Source organism: Kryptolebias marmoratus, linkage group LG4, assembly GCF_001649575.2.
Source record: "Kryptolebias marmoratus isolate JLee-2015 linkage group LG4, ASM164957v2, whole genome shotgun sequence".
NCBI classification, from domain to species: Eukaryota; Metazoa; Chordata; class Actinopteri; order Cyprinodontiformes; family Rivulidae; genus Kryptolebias; species Kryptolebias marmoratus.
The window spans coordinates 16235193-16254008 of record NC_051433.1 but is presented as its reverse complement, the minus strand read 5'-3'; the positions used below and the strand labels follow the sequence as shown (position 1 = coordinate 16254008).

The 18816-nt window shown below is 42.7% G+C and overlaps 1 protein-coding gene across 1 annotated transcript; it reads right to left on the bottom strand.

Annotated features, from left to right (window-relative positions):
* Positions 1-361: 361 nt before the first annotated feature.
* kdm5ba (lysine (K)-specific demethylase 5Ba) lies at positions 362-17194 on the bottom strand. The gene is made up of 27 exons (XM_017415773.3): positions 17042-17194; positions 12852-12929; positions 12559-12681; positions 12279-12449; positions 10214-10339; positions 9324-9417; positions 9109-9218; positions 8812-8970; positions 8577-8696; positions 7641-7799; positions 7181-7362; positions 6932-7094; positions 6682-6801; positions 6286-6480; positions 5839-6020; positions 5392-5516; positions 5127-5277; positions 4691-4811; positions 4228-4583; positions 3807-3945; positions 3548-3727; positions 3293-3451; positions 2432-2851; positions 2258-2348; positions 1986-2164; positions 1583-1846; positions 362-1493 (listed from the first exon to the last, which is right to left on the bottom strand). Exons 1-27 carry the CDS (start codon positions 17192-17194, stop codon positions 1356-1358), a joined length of 4458 nt encoding a protein of 1485 aa, XP_017271262.1. The 3' UTR covers positions 362-1355.
* Between the last annotated feature and the right edge of the window lie 1622 nt (positions 17195-18816).

The following is an 18816-nucleotide window of genomic DNA, read 5'->3' as shown; positions in this document are numbered from 1 at the left end:
GAGAATTAAACAAAGCAAAGCACACTCTTACTCCCAACTCCAACTTACCTTTTTAAATGATGAAATATGGACCTTCATAAACGGTTTTCCTTTATTTTTTAAAAGAAAATATCCAATATACGTATAAGTTTTTAGGTCCTCTTTAACTTTTAGGACTCGTGTCAGAATGAGATGTTTTATTATTTAACCTTTCCCATCTCAATATAAATCTGGTGCATTCATTTATTTTAATGAACTCCGCTGAAGAATAAAGCAAACCTGTGTAACACAAGAAAAAATAAATAAAAATGAACTTACCAAAACTTACTGCAAATAAAGTGAACAAATCAGCACGATTTACAGGGATTTATAAGAGTCCAAGTTTATGGGAACAAACATTTTATTTAATAATGCAAACTGCAACATATGAATTATATTATTTATCCAAAGGAGCAAGAAAAAGGTCATATACCCGTGGCAAATAAATCACACAGTCCGTGTTAAATCTAAGTCCAACACAATATTTTCAACCTCAACCATACAGGGAAAATTCACCCAAAAACTACATGTACATTCCTTTGATGTCGGGCAGCTCATTCTAAGTTTGTGAACGTAATCTAGTCTTATCCTCCAGGAACATGGTATCCAGAACTTTCATTTTCCCCTGCAGACAGCGCAAAAAAATTAAAATAAAGGAAGTGTAACTTCATATCAAAGCCAGTGAATCGTTAAAGGAAAAGGGCAAAGTATCAGGTGCAAACCTTTGCACTTGTAGGATCACAGAGCCGTTTGTTTTGAGGTGCGCACAAATTTTAACTGCACTGTATAATATTACAGGATTCATGAGGTGAGTTCTTCGGGGTTTTTGCTTCAGGAAGGCATCTTATCAAAGTATTTCTACACACAAATATAGCTCAGGTGAGAACTGAACCTGAATTAATCTGTTCAGCTATTGCTCAGATAAATAATATTTACTCTACAAGAGAAAAGGAAAGGTAAGTTTCACATTGTTCAGATGCATGTCGAAGAAAACCAGCTACGAAATGTCAAACTGACATTTTTTGGTTGAAAAAATCCCTGCGCTGTTGGTTTCTCTTAAACCACATCCGCATCCAGTCTTGGAAAGTTTCATAAAGGATTAGTTAGTTTAGCTGAAAAACCATCCGAGTGACAAAAAACAGTGACAGAAGTCTTTAGTAACTCTAAGGGAAACAAGAAAAATAGCACCATGTTCACTGAGGGCAAGCCAGAAGGTAAAAAGGAGAAGCCACAGCACATACAGAGTTCCGGTGTGCATTTAAGTGCTGCAGCTTGTAAAAAATAAAATAAAACAAATTAACAGACTGCTCATCCTTCACTCTCTCTCTTTTTGGTCTTCATTCCCCTCTGTCGTAGTCTGGCTGTGTGCAGCTTATGCAAACATAGTCCTCTTTCTCCGCTCGCTCTGCAGAGAGTCCAACACAAACCTGGTGGAACCACTGATTACAGCTGCCGTCACACTGGACCCAGTTCACCTGAAACCACAGGTAAAAATCATTGAACTACAAACACCAACAGCTCAGCTCAAGTAGATCGTGCAGAGTGGGGGGAAAAAAAGAAGTACCTCGTCGCCCTCAGGCTCTCTGCACCACGGCGCGGCACACAGAGAGTAGTCCTCCTCCGAGTCTGAGAGAGCGGGGTCGGATACTGTGTGCGAGGGGGAACACGTCCTCTTGGACTCGTCGCTCCTTTCTTTGCTCTTCTTGGGCTTCTTCTTGCGAGACTTCTTGGCTTTCTCGCTGTGCTGAGAGTCGGAGCTGTCCTTACGCCGTTTAGATCTTTTGTTTTGTCCGTTCATCACCTCCTTCTTCGGACTGGAAACGCCATTCTACGGACAAATGTCAGAAAAATGCTTTAAGATCCACCTTAGTTCTGTTTTTATTATGTTTAATCATTGCATTTACCTTTTAAGGGCTAAATAAATAAAACAAATTGTCAATGAGGCATTAAACTGTCTTGGTCCTTACCTTGTTGTGATGGGGACTCCCTCTCGGAGACTGTTCTGTCTCGTTCCCATACGGGGAGCTCTGCGACGGCAGCGGGACGAGTTTGTACAGCAGGTATCTGTACAGCTGCTCTGTCTCAGGCAGCGTGACCTGCAGCAGGAACCCCTCCACCATGAGCTCCTCCAGCTCAGGACCGAGTCCTGACACACATACAGATAATAAAAGGAGGGGTCAGTGGATTAAAGTGGGGGGAGAGAGAGAAAAGTTCTCACAACAAATGCTTAAATGCTGACCTTGGAGTGGGACTGACTGGTGCTCTGTGTAAAATGATGAACCGTTTATTTCCTGAGTCAGATATGAAGACATTCTGGGCCCAACTCTCCCCTGAAACATGAAAATGAATTATATTCTTGAGTGGAAACACAGCGGGCTCATCAAACGTATGCAGTCGTCATCTTTCAACTCACCATCGCCGACACCCTCTCCAGCACTCCATCTGCGCAGGCCTGCTGAACTCTGTGCTGCCATCGCACCGTCCTCTCAATGAGGAAGCGCAGCGCGTCCCCTTCTGGCAGGCGAACCCGGATCCTCTGCAGCGAGGCCAGCAGCGGCAGGACCTTGTCCAGGGGGGGCTTCCGTGAACGCTGGCAAAGCGAGCAAAACCACGCTTGGCCGTACTCGAGGTCGGCAGCCGACAGGACGCAGTCGCGGTGAAAAATGTCTCGACAGAGCTCGCACTGAACCATGGCGCCTGAGGGGGCCTTCTGGCAAACGCAGGCACTAAGTGCAGAAGAGTTTTCAGCAGGTAAAAGTCTGGACTCGTTCGAAGCCCTGAGAGCCAACAAGATCTCCATCTCCCTCTGCCGGACCTCGGAAAGAGTGGTCATCTGTAGGGAGATCAAATCAGATGAAACGTTAAAATGCCGTTACTCACTAGTTCATCTGATTTAATTATGTAAAATAATCATGTGAGATAAACATCTATTTGCTCCTCAAGGAGTAATTTGACCTAATTTAGCCCTTTTGTTCTATCAGGTTGAAGAAGATGCAACATTAACCTGTTTTCTTCTCAAAGATTTGAGCGTGGTCGTATTTAAGGTTCGTTTTTACTGTCAGACGTGGCGCTGCTGCTCTGTGGAGCTAAAGTCTCAAAAATGTGCATTTAACTGAGCAGAGTTTTAGGTAATCTTTTAAACAGCTCTGTTGAGAGAAATAGTCTTTAATGAGATGTTTTCAGTGGAAAGAAGCTAACTACGTTTTTCTGAGGCAGAAGTTTAAACAGTGAAATAAGCGTCTCAAAAAAAAGAAGAAGAAGTGGTTTAACTTACCGCCGAGGCAGAGTCCTTGCTCTCAGAGAGCGCTCTCTCCACGTCACACACCGACTCCAGTTTCGTGGAAGCTTTTTTATTGAGCTGTGAGGCGTCCTTCACTTTCTTAGATCGACACTTCTGATGCGCAGATCCTACGTCGCATCTCGGGCAGAGGACCTTAAAACAAAAGGAGAAAGCATGAAATATTTCGAACCACACTTAGGCTGCGGCTTTTTAATCCAACCCTGCCCGAACAATCAAATCTCTGTTCACCTCAAGGAGAGAGAAGGGGGAATTTTTCAGCAGGAATGTTTTAGCTGCGCTCTCCTTCCAGCTCTGAACGTCACTGACGAGGGCCTCCAGTCGACTCAGAGGCTCGAGTCTCACCGGGATACTCTCTGCTCTGAGAACCAGCTCAGAGAGGCTGTCGAGCACAGGAATACGCCCCCCCAGCTGCAGACAAGTGCAAGGCTTTTAGATTCTGGTTGGAACTCAAACACCTGCAGAGTCAGATGCTGAGAGGCTGTTTTACCTGAAGCATTTCTGCTTCATGAAGCCACTTCTTGGCCTTGGTGACGACGTCCTTCAGCTGCAGACAGTTGGGCAGATAAGCAGGGATGTTTTCTACTTCCTGCAGAGCAGCATCAAGCGTATCGATGCTGTGATAAGGTCTGTGAAGAGACATGACCATTAATGAAGACTAATAGAGGATTTCAAAAAAAGGAAAAAAATAACACTGCAGAATTATGTTCAGTGTTTATTGTTGCAGGTAATGCCAAAATTGAGACATGATTAATCATTTGGAGGAGGAAAAAAAAAGGCAAATATTAAATGGATCATTTTTTCATTTCTGTTTTATTCCCCCCCCACTTTGACCAAATCACAGCTGGAGGCTCCACACAAGATAAGAAGTTTGGAAACCCCAATTAAAGCTACAGGAAATGACTTTTTACCTGGCATCCATGAGACTGAGAACCCGCTCTTCCCACTGCTCCGACACGGTCAGCAGCTCCTGCAGGCGAGCCATGGCCCTCTCCACAGAGCTGTGCGGGGCCAGGCCCACGCCCTGGTCTATCAGCCTCCTCATGGTGTCCAGGCAGAGGCTGTCGGACCTGCTGCTGGCCTGCTGGACGGCCTCCAGCCACCGAGCCTGCTCCAGTCTCTCCCTCAGCAGAGGCAGCTGTGGCAGCTCCACGTCCAGGCCCAGACTCACATCCAGCAGGTCCTGCAGCTCCTGCGGGCTGGGCGACTCGTCGGAGAGGAGACGGTCGCTGCGCTGCTGGAAGTCATCCACCCGGGTCAGCAGGTCCTGGAGGTCACAAGGATTGGGTCATTTCATATAAACACTGTGATCGGGTGTAAAATAAAATCTTTTCATGTAATAATTTAAGATTCATAATAAAATCAGAGTATTACTTTCAGTAAAGGAGCCTGCCGGATGTTACATGGCAGATTGTCCAGCTGCTGGACAAAAGACCTCAGCTCCTCCACAGTCAACTCATTCTGGTTTTGGGACTTTCCTCCACCAGAACGGTACCTAAAACAAGATTAAAACTGGTTAACCAAACAAGGTCTGCTCATCACAACTCCAGCTTAAAACAAAAAAATCATCTAAATCAGTATTTCCCCCATTTTCATGCACTCTCAGGCAAATAACCCCATCCAAAATGCTCAATTAAAAGGTCAGTAATAATTAATTAAACAGGGACAGCTAATTGGAAAACTGAAGTAACACTGAATCTAACCAACAAAATCCAGAATCAACACAACTAATCACATCTTTAAGGAAGATATTGTTCCTATGTTATGGTTCAACAATAATCCAGATGGATCTTTAGCTTGTTTTTAGCACCTGGTCTGCCTCTTCCCATTGAGAAGCTGCTGTGCCATCGCAGCAACTTTATCGGCCTCAGAGATGAGCGTACGCAGCTGATCCAGGAGGCTCGCCTGATGGAAGGCCTTCGTTTCTGCTTGTTCCACAAAGCCATGAAGCTCTTCCAAACCTGACCAGACAACACAACTGAGCCTTAGAAACACATTTAGCATAACCTGAAGGTTAAATTGTGTCACTAAATGAAGGGGAAGTAAATCTTAAGCCATGCAGACATTATAGGCACCTCTTTTCTTAGCTCCATTGTTCTCCACGATGTCCTGAACGCTACAAAGCCAGTCTTTATAGGACTCGGCACGCAGCTTCACTGATTCCATCAGGGGGTACAGCTCATCCAGAGTAAACTTGTAACTGCAGGAAAAAACAAATGGAGGCAGTGAATAAAGAGCACTGTGGTCACGTGTTGGTGTTTACACAAGTTATTTGCCTAATACTACTTCAAGAACATATTTGTTGAAATCATGCACAAAAAAGAAAACTGAAGATGTTTTAAAGATATATCAGGTGAGAGAGGTCAAATCTGCTTATCGCTGCAAACGTCAGTCTCGTTTATGCAGCATTGCTTAATATATGATACTGCAGAGAAGTTAAAAAAAGAAGCAGCTGCATTCACAGGTGAGGTGAAATGAGGTGAGGCGAGTTTGTTCAGTTGTTGTGGTTACTGGAGACTCACTGGAGTGTGAGGTTGCTATGAAAACAGGAGCAGAGGTCCTGGGCGTGGTACAAGCAAGCCATCTTGTCAGGACTGCACGCACAAGTGATGCCAGACAGGTAGCAGGTGGTCCGACACTTGCAGCACTGGCGCGCCTCATCTGGGAGAACCTCGTAATCAACTTGTCGAGACTGCACCACACCCTGGAGACACAAATTCAGTCATTAGAGCCGCAGAGGAAACCGTGGAGCCGAATGTGACATCTGTGCAAACAATACATCCAGGTTTCCTGAACAGGAGACCTCTTTAAAAGAGAATATCTTCAAAACGGTTCCTTAATTTATGCCAGTTGATAGATTATTGAGAATTTATCCCTTTCAAACATTACTTGTCTCACTGTCACAGAAAACAATGTTAATGTAGAAACAACCTAACTTCAGGTGTATAAACTACAGATGGAAAACTCACCATTTTTTTAATTTTTACTCTTAGTTCTTCCTCCTCTTTAACCATGGTGGTCATGTCCTCCAGCAGCGCTGATGCCAGGTCAACATCCATCGTGTCGGCTTTTAAGGCCATGTTACAAACCATCTCGTCATGGGAGAAGACGCAGTATCTGCTCAGCTGCCGGTAGTGACCCACACAACTACGACCGATGGGCATCTGCCAGAACATGAAGAGAAGAGTGACTTCCAGAGCAAAAGGTAAGCACACAAAAAGGTCTTGTTTTACACTCTTCATGTGTTTGAACTAAATCTTCACTCTGAAACTCAACTCTGAACTTCTTCAATGAATGACACAAAGAAATGACACCACAGACAGTTCCTGTATTTAGGTCGGTACGGTACAAATAGATTTTCTTACCCAGTCCATGGTGCAGAAGTTGACCGCTTCGGCAAAGTTGAAACCCTGGTTGAATCCGCTGTGGTAAGCTCTGGGGAAGGTGATGACAAACTCACCTGCACACTGGTTGGTGCGATAGATCTACAATATACATAAAATATAAAATACATATATATAAAACAAAGTCAGGGAGCAGACTAATCTAACTTTAATATTTTATAATGCTTTGTTTTACATGCTAATCATCAGTAAACGTCGGCGAGCGGCTTACCGGGACCCCGTTGTTCATCAGCGTGTTGGGATTCATGATGGTCACCAGCTGGTGGAGGAGGTCCGGCTGCGACTCAAACAGCTCAGGGGCCAGTTTCTTCATGACTGACTCCAGGTGCTCTGCAGCGTAACCTGGAGCTCCGTACCATGTCTTTGGCTCCCCCCTGCACAGGTGATCAGAACGGCAACATTTAAGAGCTCCTGCCCTGGAAAAGGCCATTTCCTCAGGATAAAAGTGCTGATACTATACCAGTGAAGATAGTTTATGGAGTAGCTCCAGTGGTCCTCGATGTGCCAGCAGAACGAGGAGAAGCACATCCCCACATACAGCCAGGGAACCTTCATCCCACAGATGTCGGCTGTGATGTGAGTCAGCACTGAGGCGTCGAGGACCGGCATGTTGTTCAAGTTCCAGCCGCTGGTCAGGTAATGCTGCGGGTCAGAGACAGGACAGCACTCCCTCTAAACCTCACACTCACAACCAGCTGAGAAACAACTTATTCAGTAGGGTATATTAAAAACACAAAAAAGGAGCTTATCTGTGCAAATCTTTTTTTTTTTCCAACTAGCCGCAAGTCATATAAAATATATTTCCTCCCAAAATAAATATAGTTCTTTATATTTTAATAGTAAACATTAACAAACATTTCAAATTCTAAAGAAAAGCTTGTGTTGTTGTCAGTATACAACATCTCCACAACAAACAGTACCTCATCGTCAGAAGAGACTTCAAAATGGCTGTTTTTCACAGGAAAACCGCTCCCGAACTCCTTTGAGGCAATATCTGCGCCATACTCCACAGTCACGTCTTCCTCAATGGTGCTGACAAGTCGCCAGAACTCCTTCTCCACCAGCTCAGTAGGAACCATCTACAAACAAACAGAAAAGAGCAGTGTTAAATGCAAATAAAACATTCTGATAATACACATTTCTGCCATCTCTGTTGTACAGAATTGCATTGCTTAATTAAATTCTCCATAGTTTTTCTGCTCTACTTCAGTTAATAATCCCTGATACATGAAAGTGTTATCAAAGCACGCCTTTGTTTCAGACTGAAGTCATACAACTTGTAACAAACAGTCCAGGATCGTTTCTCTTAGAGAAATACGTCTCTGTGACTCGAACAGAACATTTCCATGAGCCAGAAGATAGCCTGGATGCTGACAGCAGCAGAGTTCAGAGGCACTCAGCACTAAATGTTAGTGCAACTACTATTTTTAATGTCAAACCTGTGATTGTTGGAATTATGGAATAGTTGAAAGAATGACTGTTTTGGGAAAACATCTCACCTTCAAAATAAATGTAAAAAAAGGCCTAAAAATAAATACCAAGGCCATTTGTGTTAAAATAAACAAATAAAAGAAAGTTGCAATTTTAAGATGAGTGAAGTTATTTTACAAACTTGTCTGACCCTGGACCTTAATCTTTTGTCTACTAGCAGGACTCCTTTTTAGCTTTTCAGCTGAAACAAAAAAAAAAACAACGTTGATAAGGAGAAAAGCTGGCCTACATTGAATTCTTTAATGTTGGGATCTCACAGAAAATACTGTGTTGTTTTGGTGTGGGGTGCGTCTCGCAGAACATCACACTCAAACATTTACGGCGTGAAAACCTGACGCAGCAGAAATGAGTTGATGTGAGCTCACATGAACTGGCATGTTGAAGTAGTCGGACTTAAAGGAGTCGGCCATGTCTCCAAAAGCTTGGAGGGTGTAGCTCCTGCCGGCTTGCTCAAAGCCAAATGCGACAGGAGGTTTGCCGCATTCCTGCAACACAAAGAACAAGGGATGCTCACCCACGTAAGGTGCCATAATTGAGCCAGACAAGACGGCACGACTGCCAGACTTCAGCTCCCCGAGGCCCGGAGGTGCAGCAGCTCACCTGAGCCAGGCACTTGGGGCACCTCCAGTCGCCTTTAGGGACCTCGTGGAGGGGTGGGATCAGACAGAAAATGTGATAGCTGTCGTCACAACCATCGCACAGCAGCAGGCGGTCCTCTGAGCTCCCACTGCCACACACTAGGCACATGTATGTGTCCACCTGGGAGGAGAGAACATCTAATCATTTCTGCACTACATACAAAAACGTATTCATTTATACATTTGATTTGTTGTGATGTAAAAAACAAACAACCCCCCCAACATTTTACATTAATTCCAAACAACAGAAACCATTTACTTTATTCACTGCAGGTCTTTCTATTTTATTTAATACATTTTCTTCATATTCTGTTGGATCCATGTGTTCAATTGGCTCCTTTTTCACCTCAGTGACCGCCTCCACTTTCACTGAAAGACAAGGACGAACGTTCAGTGGAGGCTTTGGAGTCCCTGATAACAATGCTCCCGTGAAACGACAAGTTTTATTCCTTTTGTCTGTGACTTATTTCTCACCGAGTTCTGCTTTGGCCAAGTAGGTTCCCATTCTCCTCCTCAGATTGGGACGACTCTCGCGAAATCCTCCAGGTTCACTTTTGAAACAGCCTCTCTGCAGCCAGAGAAAAAGAAAACAGAGCTGAACATTTTACCCCTCTGGAACAGATGATGCACAAAGGATACCCATTCACATGATAGCAGTAAAAGGCAGAAAAGATTCAGGCAATAAATCAATCATTTGTACTTTTAGGATGTGTATTAAAATGTATAAAACCCCTTGGAAATTAGTCAAAAGATCTTACAGTCTTAACAGGCAAGGTTGCTCAAATCATTCTTCCCTTTTCATTCATCGGTTTTGCAATTATTGTGGTCAAAAAGCTTAAACCTCTTCTGTCTTCAGCACTCGTCACCATAACTTTAGCTCATACAGATGCTGCTTTGTGTGGTGTCAGCCGAAGCTTCCTGCAGCTTCGGTGAACCTTTCAGACCAGCAGAAGTCATGTTTGATCTGTGAGACTGGTTAGTACAGCAAAATGTGCTTATCTGGCAGTAGTTCTCTATCGCTGTTGTTTTGTTATTTATCATTTTGTCCAGTAGAAACTGGAAGCTGAGATCATTTTGTGTCTTTTATAGTCTCCTCCGTGCTTCGAGAGCATGAGTTAGCTTAAGGCAAGGTCCCAGTCAGTTAGTTAGCAGAGCCTGAAGTGGATTAGATCCAGAATTTGGGTCAGGGATTGTCGCTCACACTGCCACGGGTCAAGAAAAGCCCAGCGAGTTAATCAGGTTTTACGACTTTTACGCACGCAGAGGTGGCCAAACCCTTGCCGGTCGAATAACGTTGTCCGTCACCTTACGGTCTGCAGAACTAAGTCAATGTGTCACGTGGAAATGTTAGAAAGCAAACTCACCTCTGATCTCATGCGCTTAGCGCGGCGAGCGACGCTGCAGGTCTCCTGAGGCTGCACAGATTGGCGTTGTGGCAGGTCATGAGGGGTGTACTCCTTGTCCTTAGTGTCATGAGTCAAAGTGGCTTTCTGCACAGACGAGCAGGTAAAAATGTCGTGAGAGTCAAGCGACAATCGAAAACCCCTCTCATAGTTTCCACATACGGCAACAATCAACTGGTTTTATTTAAAAAGGAAAGAGCAAGTTCATGATGCCAAATGTAGCAATTTAACCAACTTCATTTTAAACATTGTCCAGATTTCTCCATTGAGCTGGCTGTTGTGTCCATCCCAGAGGTTAGAGGCACAAATAGCTCAAACTAAACTAACTATCTGAAAATAATACTTAGTATGACTTTTTTTCCACCAGCTTTGTGTTTAGGCTGAAGAGCCATAGAGAGATGGAAATGTTTTAGGCACGGCTCCGTTCCTGGATTTCTTGTAAATTACAGCCGTGAACAGATGTTTACATAAAAAGAGACATGACCATTTTTTTCCCTCACTGTCTGACGTGAAATCAGTCCAACCTTTACTATTAGGATTCCTAAAATTATTTATTTTTTTGCCAAACAAGAGAGAGATTTTTGTTATTATTTCCTTAACAGTAATGAATTTGCAGACATGAAGATTACGATGCCTTTAAACATTTTGGGAAAGTCTAAACAATGATGTTATGGCTTTACACGCTCCTGATTGGTTTGTTGACAACATTCAAGTTAATTGGAGGCACACCTGTGGCTGCATTTTAAGGCACACCTAAAACACTCTGCTTCTTTGTGTGAACAACATATCAGGAAGAGAACTGCCGACCTCCACGGCTCTGGCTCGTCCTTTCCCTGAAGCTTCATCTGTTCAAATAATTATACCCAAGTGTAAACCTCCTTCCATCATACCACTCAGTAATGTGTGTGTACCAACCCTAAAACAAAAGTGAAAGAGCTGCTGAAGCTGCTCAGAGCGTCATTATCCACCGTGAAACAAGTCCTGAACCAACATGAGCCGAAAGGCCCCTCGGAGAGGAAGAAGCCTTTATTCCCTAAGCAACATCAAAAAGGTTACAGAACTTCGTTTTTGGAGACATATCTTGTGGTTTGATGAAAAAAAAAAGAACTGTTTGGCTATAATAACCATTGTATTTGGAGGAGAAGCTTGCACCACCGTAACGTGAGGTACAAGAATGGAAGTGTCATGTTGTGGGGGCGTTTTTGCTCCAGGAAGGACTGGTGCACTTCAGAAAACAGATGGCATCGTGAGGAAAGAATATGATGTGGAAATATTGAAGCAACATCTGAAGACATCAGCCAGGAAGTCAAAGCTTGGTCCCAAACGTACAATGACCCTCAGCGTTCTGCCAAATCAGTTACAAAGAGGCTTAAAGAAAACAAAGTCAGTGTTTTGGAGCGGCTATCACAAAGCTCTCATCTCAGTCCAATAAAAGGTTTATGGGCTGAGCTGAACAGGTGTGTGAGCGAGGAGGCCAGTTCCAGCAGCTCTGTCAAAACTACAGCAGATTACTGTGGGAAGCTTGAAGGAAACCCAAAACATTTGACCCCAATCATACAGTTTAAAGACAACGCTAGAAAATAGATGTAAACTTGTGACTCTGAAGAAAAAAATGAAACATTCTGTAAAAAAAAAAAAAAAAAGGATCTCTCTCATTATTTGGGCAATTGACAAATAGAATCTTGGGAATTATAACGGGTTGAAAACAGAAAAGGTTTAGACTGATTTAATGTCAGAAAGTGAGAAAAACATGGTTGTGTTTTTTTTATACAATGTGGGTAAACATCTGGTTTACAATTAATGTATTTTAAATGATAATTTTACAAATTGACTTGGTTAAAAAAAAGGTTTTATTTGTTACCTATGACTTGATAAAACTGCAGCATAAAGATTAAAACTGAGCTGTAATAGGCTTACGAGCTAGTCCAATAAACCTTTACAGAGCTGTAATAAGACTGATCACTGTGACTCAGCTGCTGTGAGGGAAATAAAATAAAATAAAATAAAAACTGGTGAAGGGACGTACGGGGAGATTGGCTCCAGTTTGGAAAAGGTTATACGGGTAGAGGATCCGCTCATAGTGCGCCCGCAGATGAGACCCGATGGCTTTGCCAGGAGCAAATCCCATCTTGACCGATATTTTAGTCCAGCGCCGCTCTCTGCAGACGGCATCGAAGCCTCCCTCTTCGTTCACCAACTTAAGAAAAATAAAACAAAGTATTCATTATGAAAAGACAACACATCAATGCAATAATGTCCAACGACGTTAATGTAGGCGTGTCATTAACTAGCTCAGATTTGCAAACCTTATTAAGCTGGTACAGATCTAAAATCTTTCTTTCGACGTGAGGAATTTTCAGAGTGGATCCTTGGAGCTCCCAAAATTTAGCAATTTGATCCAGGAAGTTGAGTTTGACTCTGGTCTGAGCCTAAACAAACAAAACAAAGACAAGTTACAGTAATGATCACTTTCTCAGAGAACCTTACTGAATTTACAATTTCATCTACGGCAAAAGTATTTTTTCCTTCTTAAGGAAGTGAATATACTCGGCTAATGATGGGTTCTGAAGCTGTACATCGATTTAATAAATGAACGTACCTCCAGCTCGTTGAGCCGTTGTATTCGTGGTGTGAACTTCAGTCTGTCAACATCACATGCAAAAGGTGGCTGCCATTCCTGAACGGGGAAAAAAAAGATGAAGTAAAACATGTTATCAATGAGAACGATAACGTTTTCAGTGGCCACACTAAAACTAAAGCCTCGGGAAACTATTTGCCAATCAAGGTCAAAGGTTACTGCAACCACTAACTTATAAGGCTCAAAACTGCTGCTATCATTTTAACTTCATCAGTAAAACCCACGAGAGCAGCCCGACCAACTGCATGGACTCGTTGCACGGCTTATTTGTTTAATTTAAATGCTGCTGCTTGACGTGTCGGCGTGAACCAGAGAAGACCACGCGTCAAAACGCAGAATAATAAGACAAGAACTAAGAAAACAAAAGCTTTATTGAAAGAATTAAACACTTAGAGTGATAAAAAAAAGGCTTGAGGAAGTGGTGCAGTTTATGTCTTTGTTTGTTTAAATACCCAGAAAACCAGAGATCACAGTTGTTCAGTTAAATCAAATAATCCAAACGATAATTTGGGATGTCTTAAACCTGCATCATGGCACTAAACACTGATCTCTGATATCAATACACCTGACGAGCTTTTCACACAAGCCACGGATTTTCTGCGAGGCTTCGAGAACAGAGTTGTGATAAGTCGATCTTCAGAGGAGTGAGAGTATTCGAGAACGGGTGGAAAACCAGAGAAAGTCTGTCCCCGAGCGGGAAGGGAAACGTGCCTTCTCTCGCTGCCGCAAAACACGCTGAAAATGATAAACGCCCGTTAAATGTTTTATTCTTGGCTAAAGAGCTGCGATGAGCATAAATAAAACAGATTTCATGTGGGGGGAAAAAATCCAAGTGAGAAAAAGCAAACTGATTACAGTGAAATGAAGAAAAAAAAACTTCTTAGACACAGACAATGTAAGTCCAAAAAAGGTTAAAAAAAAACCAAAACAACTGGACTTCTATTCATAACGTTTCAGCTTTAAAAGCTCAAACTCTCTGTTGTTTGAATTGAAAAAGCTCGGCTGAGAAGCGAAACGTCTTCAGCTGCAGAACAGAAGTCCAGTTGTTTTTGGTTTTTGGGTTTAACATGTCCTGGATGACTGAGAGTCTACACCAGCGGACGGCGTGATAACATTACTGTTTAAAAGGAAAGCTCACACACGGGGTCGCAAAGAGATTATTTTCACGGATTCAGCAGCAGATTGTTTTGTCTACTAATTGTTTAGTCTGAAACGTCAGAAGAATGCGACTTTGGACACTGAGAAACTTTAAACATCAAGTCCTGTGAAGCCTAGAAGCATCATGATTTGATTATAATTACTGTGGAGTGGATAAAATTATTAATAATTAAAAGAAGTGAGCTGGACACACTGTCAGCTTTGCAAACCTGCAGTATTTTTGCACTGAATAAATGATTACAAGCAATACACACACTATACAGGTAATATTTTCCCAATTAACTTTGATTTGTGCTCCTAGAAATGTAGAGGTTTTTAATTAAGATGTAAAAATAAACTAAACTGTTAAAAAAAAAAGTGTTATTTTTACAGAACCACCAACACCGAGATGCAGGTTTAGCTTCGCTACAATGCAAAGAAATGTTAAAATACACAACTATAGATAATATTTACACATTGTGAAACTGTAACAGTATTGCATAACTATGTGCACCTTATATTCTGACCAAGCTTACTTAATTAGAATATTTTTCTATTCTGAAGTTTAATTTTCTTTATTTAAGTCCAGTTCAGTGCATGAAGGACTGTGTAAGCACCGTTTTGCTGCGTATTTATGACAATAAACTGCTTGGATCTTGAATGTGACCTGAAAGAGAGCCTGAAAGTTTGTCTAGACTTTCACTTTTTGTTGTTTTGTTTTTTTGACAAAACCAACATGAAAATGTGTCCTTTTGAACAGATCGCCTGGTAAACACAATGCCACTCCGGGTTCTGTAAGATTTTACAAGCAAGATTTATTTGTTCCCATGAATCACCCCAATCTTTATTGTGTTAACCCCCCCCCATCCACGGTTAGTTTAGCTAAACAGACATAGGGAAACAAAAGGAAAACTATCACCAGAAAAAAAAAAGAAAGAAAGAAACCACACAAACTAAACTGGATCGTCTCCAGAGTATCTTCGACTTTGTATCCATGTGTTTTGTGCCGTTCTGGTTTACCCCCCTGCTCGATTTAACCCCAAACAATCCTAAAATATCGTGACAAAAATACGGTGGTAAAGTTTACAGTCAAACACTGACCTGCGCCGAGCCCGGGAGGAAACTCTGACCACAGCCTGTGCTCTCAGAAATCACTGATCAAAAACAGGCTGTGGTGCAATGTTTACTTCCGCTCTGAAGACTCCTTGAGAGGAGAGGAAACGTGAAAAAAAAAAAAAAAAAAAAAAGAAGCAGAGTCCCCTGAGAACAACTACAAATTCAAAATCTGAAGTGTAAACTGTGTATTCCTGTGTCATACAAGCCCGCGGGAGGCTTTTAATTTATATTAAAAACTGATTTAAGCAATTAGAAAAGAAACAACCTTTTAAAAGAATTTCAGATTTTATAAAGGCTTCCTGACCCTCGGCGACACAAAGTTGAGTTTTTGTCCGACTTCAGCAGAAACCACTGGTTTGTGTACACAAGCTGGTAGATTTAAACATTTATTTACACAAGCAAAGACGGGATGAACAGGCTGTGAGAGGAATAAATGTTAATGCACACTGGCACGAAAAAAAAAGTTTGTATATTTGTTGACCAGCTCTTTATTATTTTTCTTATTTTGCTTCAGGACAGACAGAGAGCCCACCGGGAGCCAATCTTTGTTCAAACCTTCTGCCAGGGCCTTTTGTTTACAGCAGCCGTGCTTTTTCAGGCCTCAGACGCGCAAACAGTAAAAAGCTGACACCCCACCCTCCGGCTTCTGATAACAATCCACTTCCTTGTACCCCTGCCTGGACTGAAAGTGGGCTTTTACTCCTTTTTTACCCCCCTCCACCCCCACAAGTTCTGCCACGTTTATCTGAAATGAGGCCATCCACCCAGAACCACAAAAAAAAAATTAAATAAAAATAAATAAAATACAAACACATCCACCATGAAAAGCCCATTTCTGGCACTTTATCAAATGGGAGTTAAATGCAAGGGCGCACCCATCACAGAAATAAGGTCAAATTGAGATTAATTTGTGTTATTTTGACATTTCTTTATCTCTTTGTTTCCCCAGCAACTTTGGAGATTTGATCTGTGAAATCAGAAAGATGTGGCACAAACAACCCAATTAAAAAAAAAAAAATATATATATATATATATATATATATATATATATATATATATATATATACACAACATAAGACGGAGCTGGTTGTTTTTATTAAATGATATGCTGCATGTGTGAAGCCCTGAGCAACAAAAAGAGGAAGAAGAAAAAAGCCTAAACAATAACAGCAGCAAATAGTCCCCACAGCAGTGAATAAATGTGATGAAAGTAGCACACAAAGAGCCGAGCTGTGTCCATAAAGAGCCGTGTTTCAGGGCAGCTTTTCTCCATAAACAGCTGGCCACCGAGCACGTACAGCAGGCCTGATCCGGGCTGGCCTTGGTGCCCCTACACACCGAGCAAACCCGTCACATCCTGCTCGCAAAAACACACTCAGCTTATACATTTTAAATAATAATAACAATCATAATAATCCTGCCCTCCATGCGTTAGTCAAATAAGTAGTTCAAACACCCGAGCGAGCTGTTTTTAACTCCAGGAACTGAGTCTCCTCTCTGCGCAATTTACATTTTTTTTTCTTTTTTGCGTACAGGCAAACTTCAAGGTTTCAATTATTTTTGGGTCCATTTTTGTTTTCTTTATCAAAGCGCTGGCTGTGTTTATGAATATGAATATGACTATTTGGGGGTTAATTTTTTTTTACCCAGGACCCTAGTTGTCCCCCCACCTCCCCTCCGGAAGGGCTCGTCTCGGAGCCGCTGACCGTTGCTGCCAACTGAACCCCCCNTCGCCGCTCTACGCGGAGCCGCAATCCGCCATGTTGAAACCCGTCTTAAAAAACACACACAACTTTGCCTGCTGAATTCTCCACAGCGGCCAAGTGTGTGTCCGTGTGTGTGTTGGGGGGCGGCTGTTGTGTTAGAGCGGACCCGGGACGGCGGGGCTCGGTACTCACCGGCGGCGGTCGGATCTTGCAGATGCCAGTTTTCTCAGCGATGGGTCGGATTTTGTTGATGTACGCGAAAGGGTCGGCGAATTCCTCCCAGCTGGGCTCGAAAACAGGGCACTCCGGGGGAGGAATGAACTCATTTAGCTGCGGTTGAGTCATCGTTGCATCTTCGATAAGACTCCAGCTAATGATATATTCATGTATTTAAAAAGAAAAATCGCTTTCTTCACGCCGAACGCGGTGGCTGTAAATGTTAGTCTTTCAGTTCATGTCCACTCTCCACTCATTCAACTCAAAGACGAATTAGTTGGAGAACCAGCTAGCGCGAGTCGGAGACCGTGTGCGTCCGCTTCGAAAAGTAGACACCCGAGACGTTGTCGCTTTCTCACGCCAGACTGCACATTGTGATGGTTTTATCGGCGACGCCGATTGTTTGTGCGTCTATTTTATTTTACTACATAATACAAACCTATAATAAAGCACATATATGTATATGAAGTGGAGTTAGTGGCTCAGAAACGGCGCAGTTATGATTCTGTGACGCGCTGAAACTGTTAAAAAGCGCAAAACAGAGCAGGAGTTCGTTCGTTTTCACGCGCTGAAAGCACGCAAAGCCCGAACTCTGGGGCTCAACGGTTCCGTGTTTTCGTCACGAACGAGTTCCTCTCCCGTTAATGCGCTCGGTGCTCGTTCCTCCACGTGACACGAAGGCGCGCCGGGTTCTGTGCGGAGACAGAACGAAAGGTGACCGGGGGCGCGCTGGCTGCTTCATACCCCCGTGCCGCCCCGGCAGAGCTGAATGAGTCGACGCGGCCGGGCGACGCTGGTTTGTCTTTTCGAACACACCCACCAGATCGTTGCGCGCTGACCGGATCTTTGTTTTTAAATGGTCTAAAGAAGCTCGTTCATTGGTAGACAGCAGTCATATGTCGAGGAGACCAACTGTTTATGTCTTTATAACAAACATTTGTACCCTAAAACTCAAACTGTTTGGTCTTAAATACTATTACTGTAAAATTAGGCCGACACATTTAGGGTTTGGGTGTGGAAAAAGTCCTGAATCTGTGTGACTTCACCCACTGCTTGCAGTACACCTCCTCAGCTCTTTGTTGGTTGATGGTGGCTGATCTGTACAGGAAGTTTACAGAGAAAAGTTTTTTTTATCATGGAAGATGATGAGCATGGCAATAACATATTCCCCACTGAAAAGATTGGGGAAAAACTGCAAATGTAAATTGACCGTATTTTGCATATCTTGCATTTCTGACAACCTGTTAGCTGCTGCTAAAAATACCACTCACTTTTGTTTCACATTTCATTTGAATGTTCTCAGTTTTGCTTGGCCTTCCTGGCAGAGGATATCAGAAAGTATACGAACAGGTGTCTTTGACTTACAGGAAAAAAAGAAAAAGGCGAATGTGTAAATTAGCAAAGCTCACTTGAAGAACTTGCTTTTTGTTCTGTAGACTCTTTGGGTCTAATTTACTGACGTTTTATTGCTGTTATATGACGTCTCCATCTATAATGGAAGAATTCAGTGTTCAGTTTTAAAAGCTAACACACATTATGACAGCTGCTGCCATTTTACAGATACTTCCTAATCCTCTGAACACAAAACTCATGTATCAATGACGGTTTCACTAGCAAACAGTCACGCAGTTTTAAACCACTCACACCTATGGACAACGTGCTCAGCTGGTAAACACGGCTGCATATAATTTATTAGGGATAGGCTTATTGTGTGGACAGAGCCCGTGGTTAAAAGGCGCACAGCACTCAAA

Bases quoted from the DNA above. Each gene is read 5' to 3' on its own strand.
- kdm5ba (XM_017415773.3), bottom strand. From the start codon at position 17,194: ATGACTCAACCGCAGCTAAATGAGTTCATTCCTCCCCCGGAGTGCCCT. The intron at 3,728-3,806 runs GTAAAACAGCCT...ACTTGTCTGCAG, and splicing joins ATGAAGCAGAAATGCTTCAG to CTGGGGGGGCGTATTCCTGT. The intron at 2,349-2,431 runs GTGAGTTGAAAG...TTCATGTTTCAG, and splicing joins TGGAGAGGGTGTCGGCGATG to GGGAGAGTTGGGCCCAGAAT.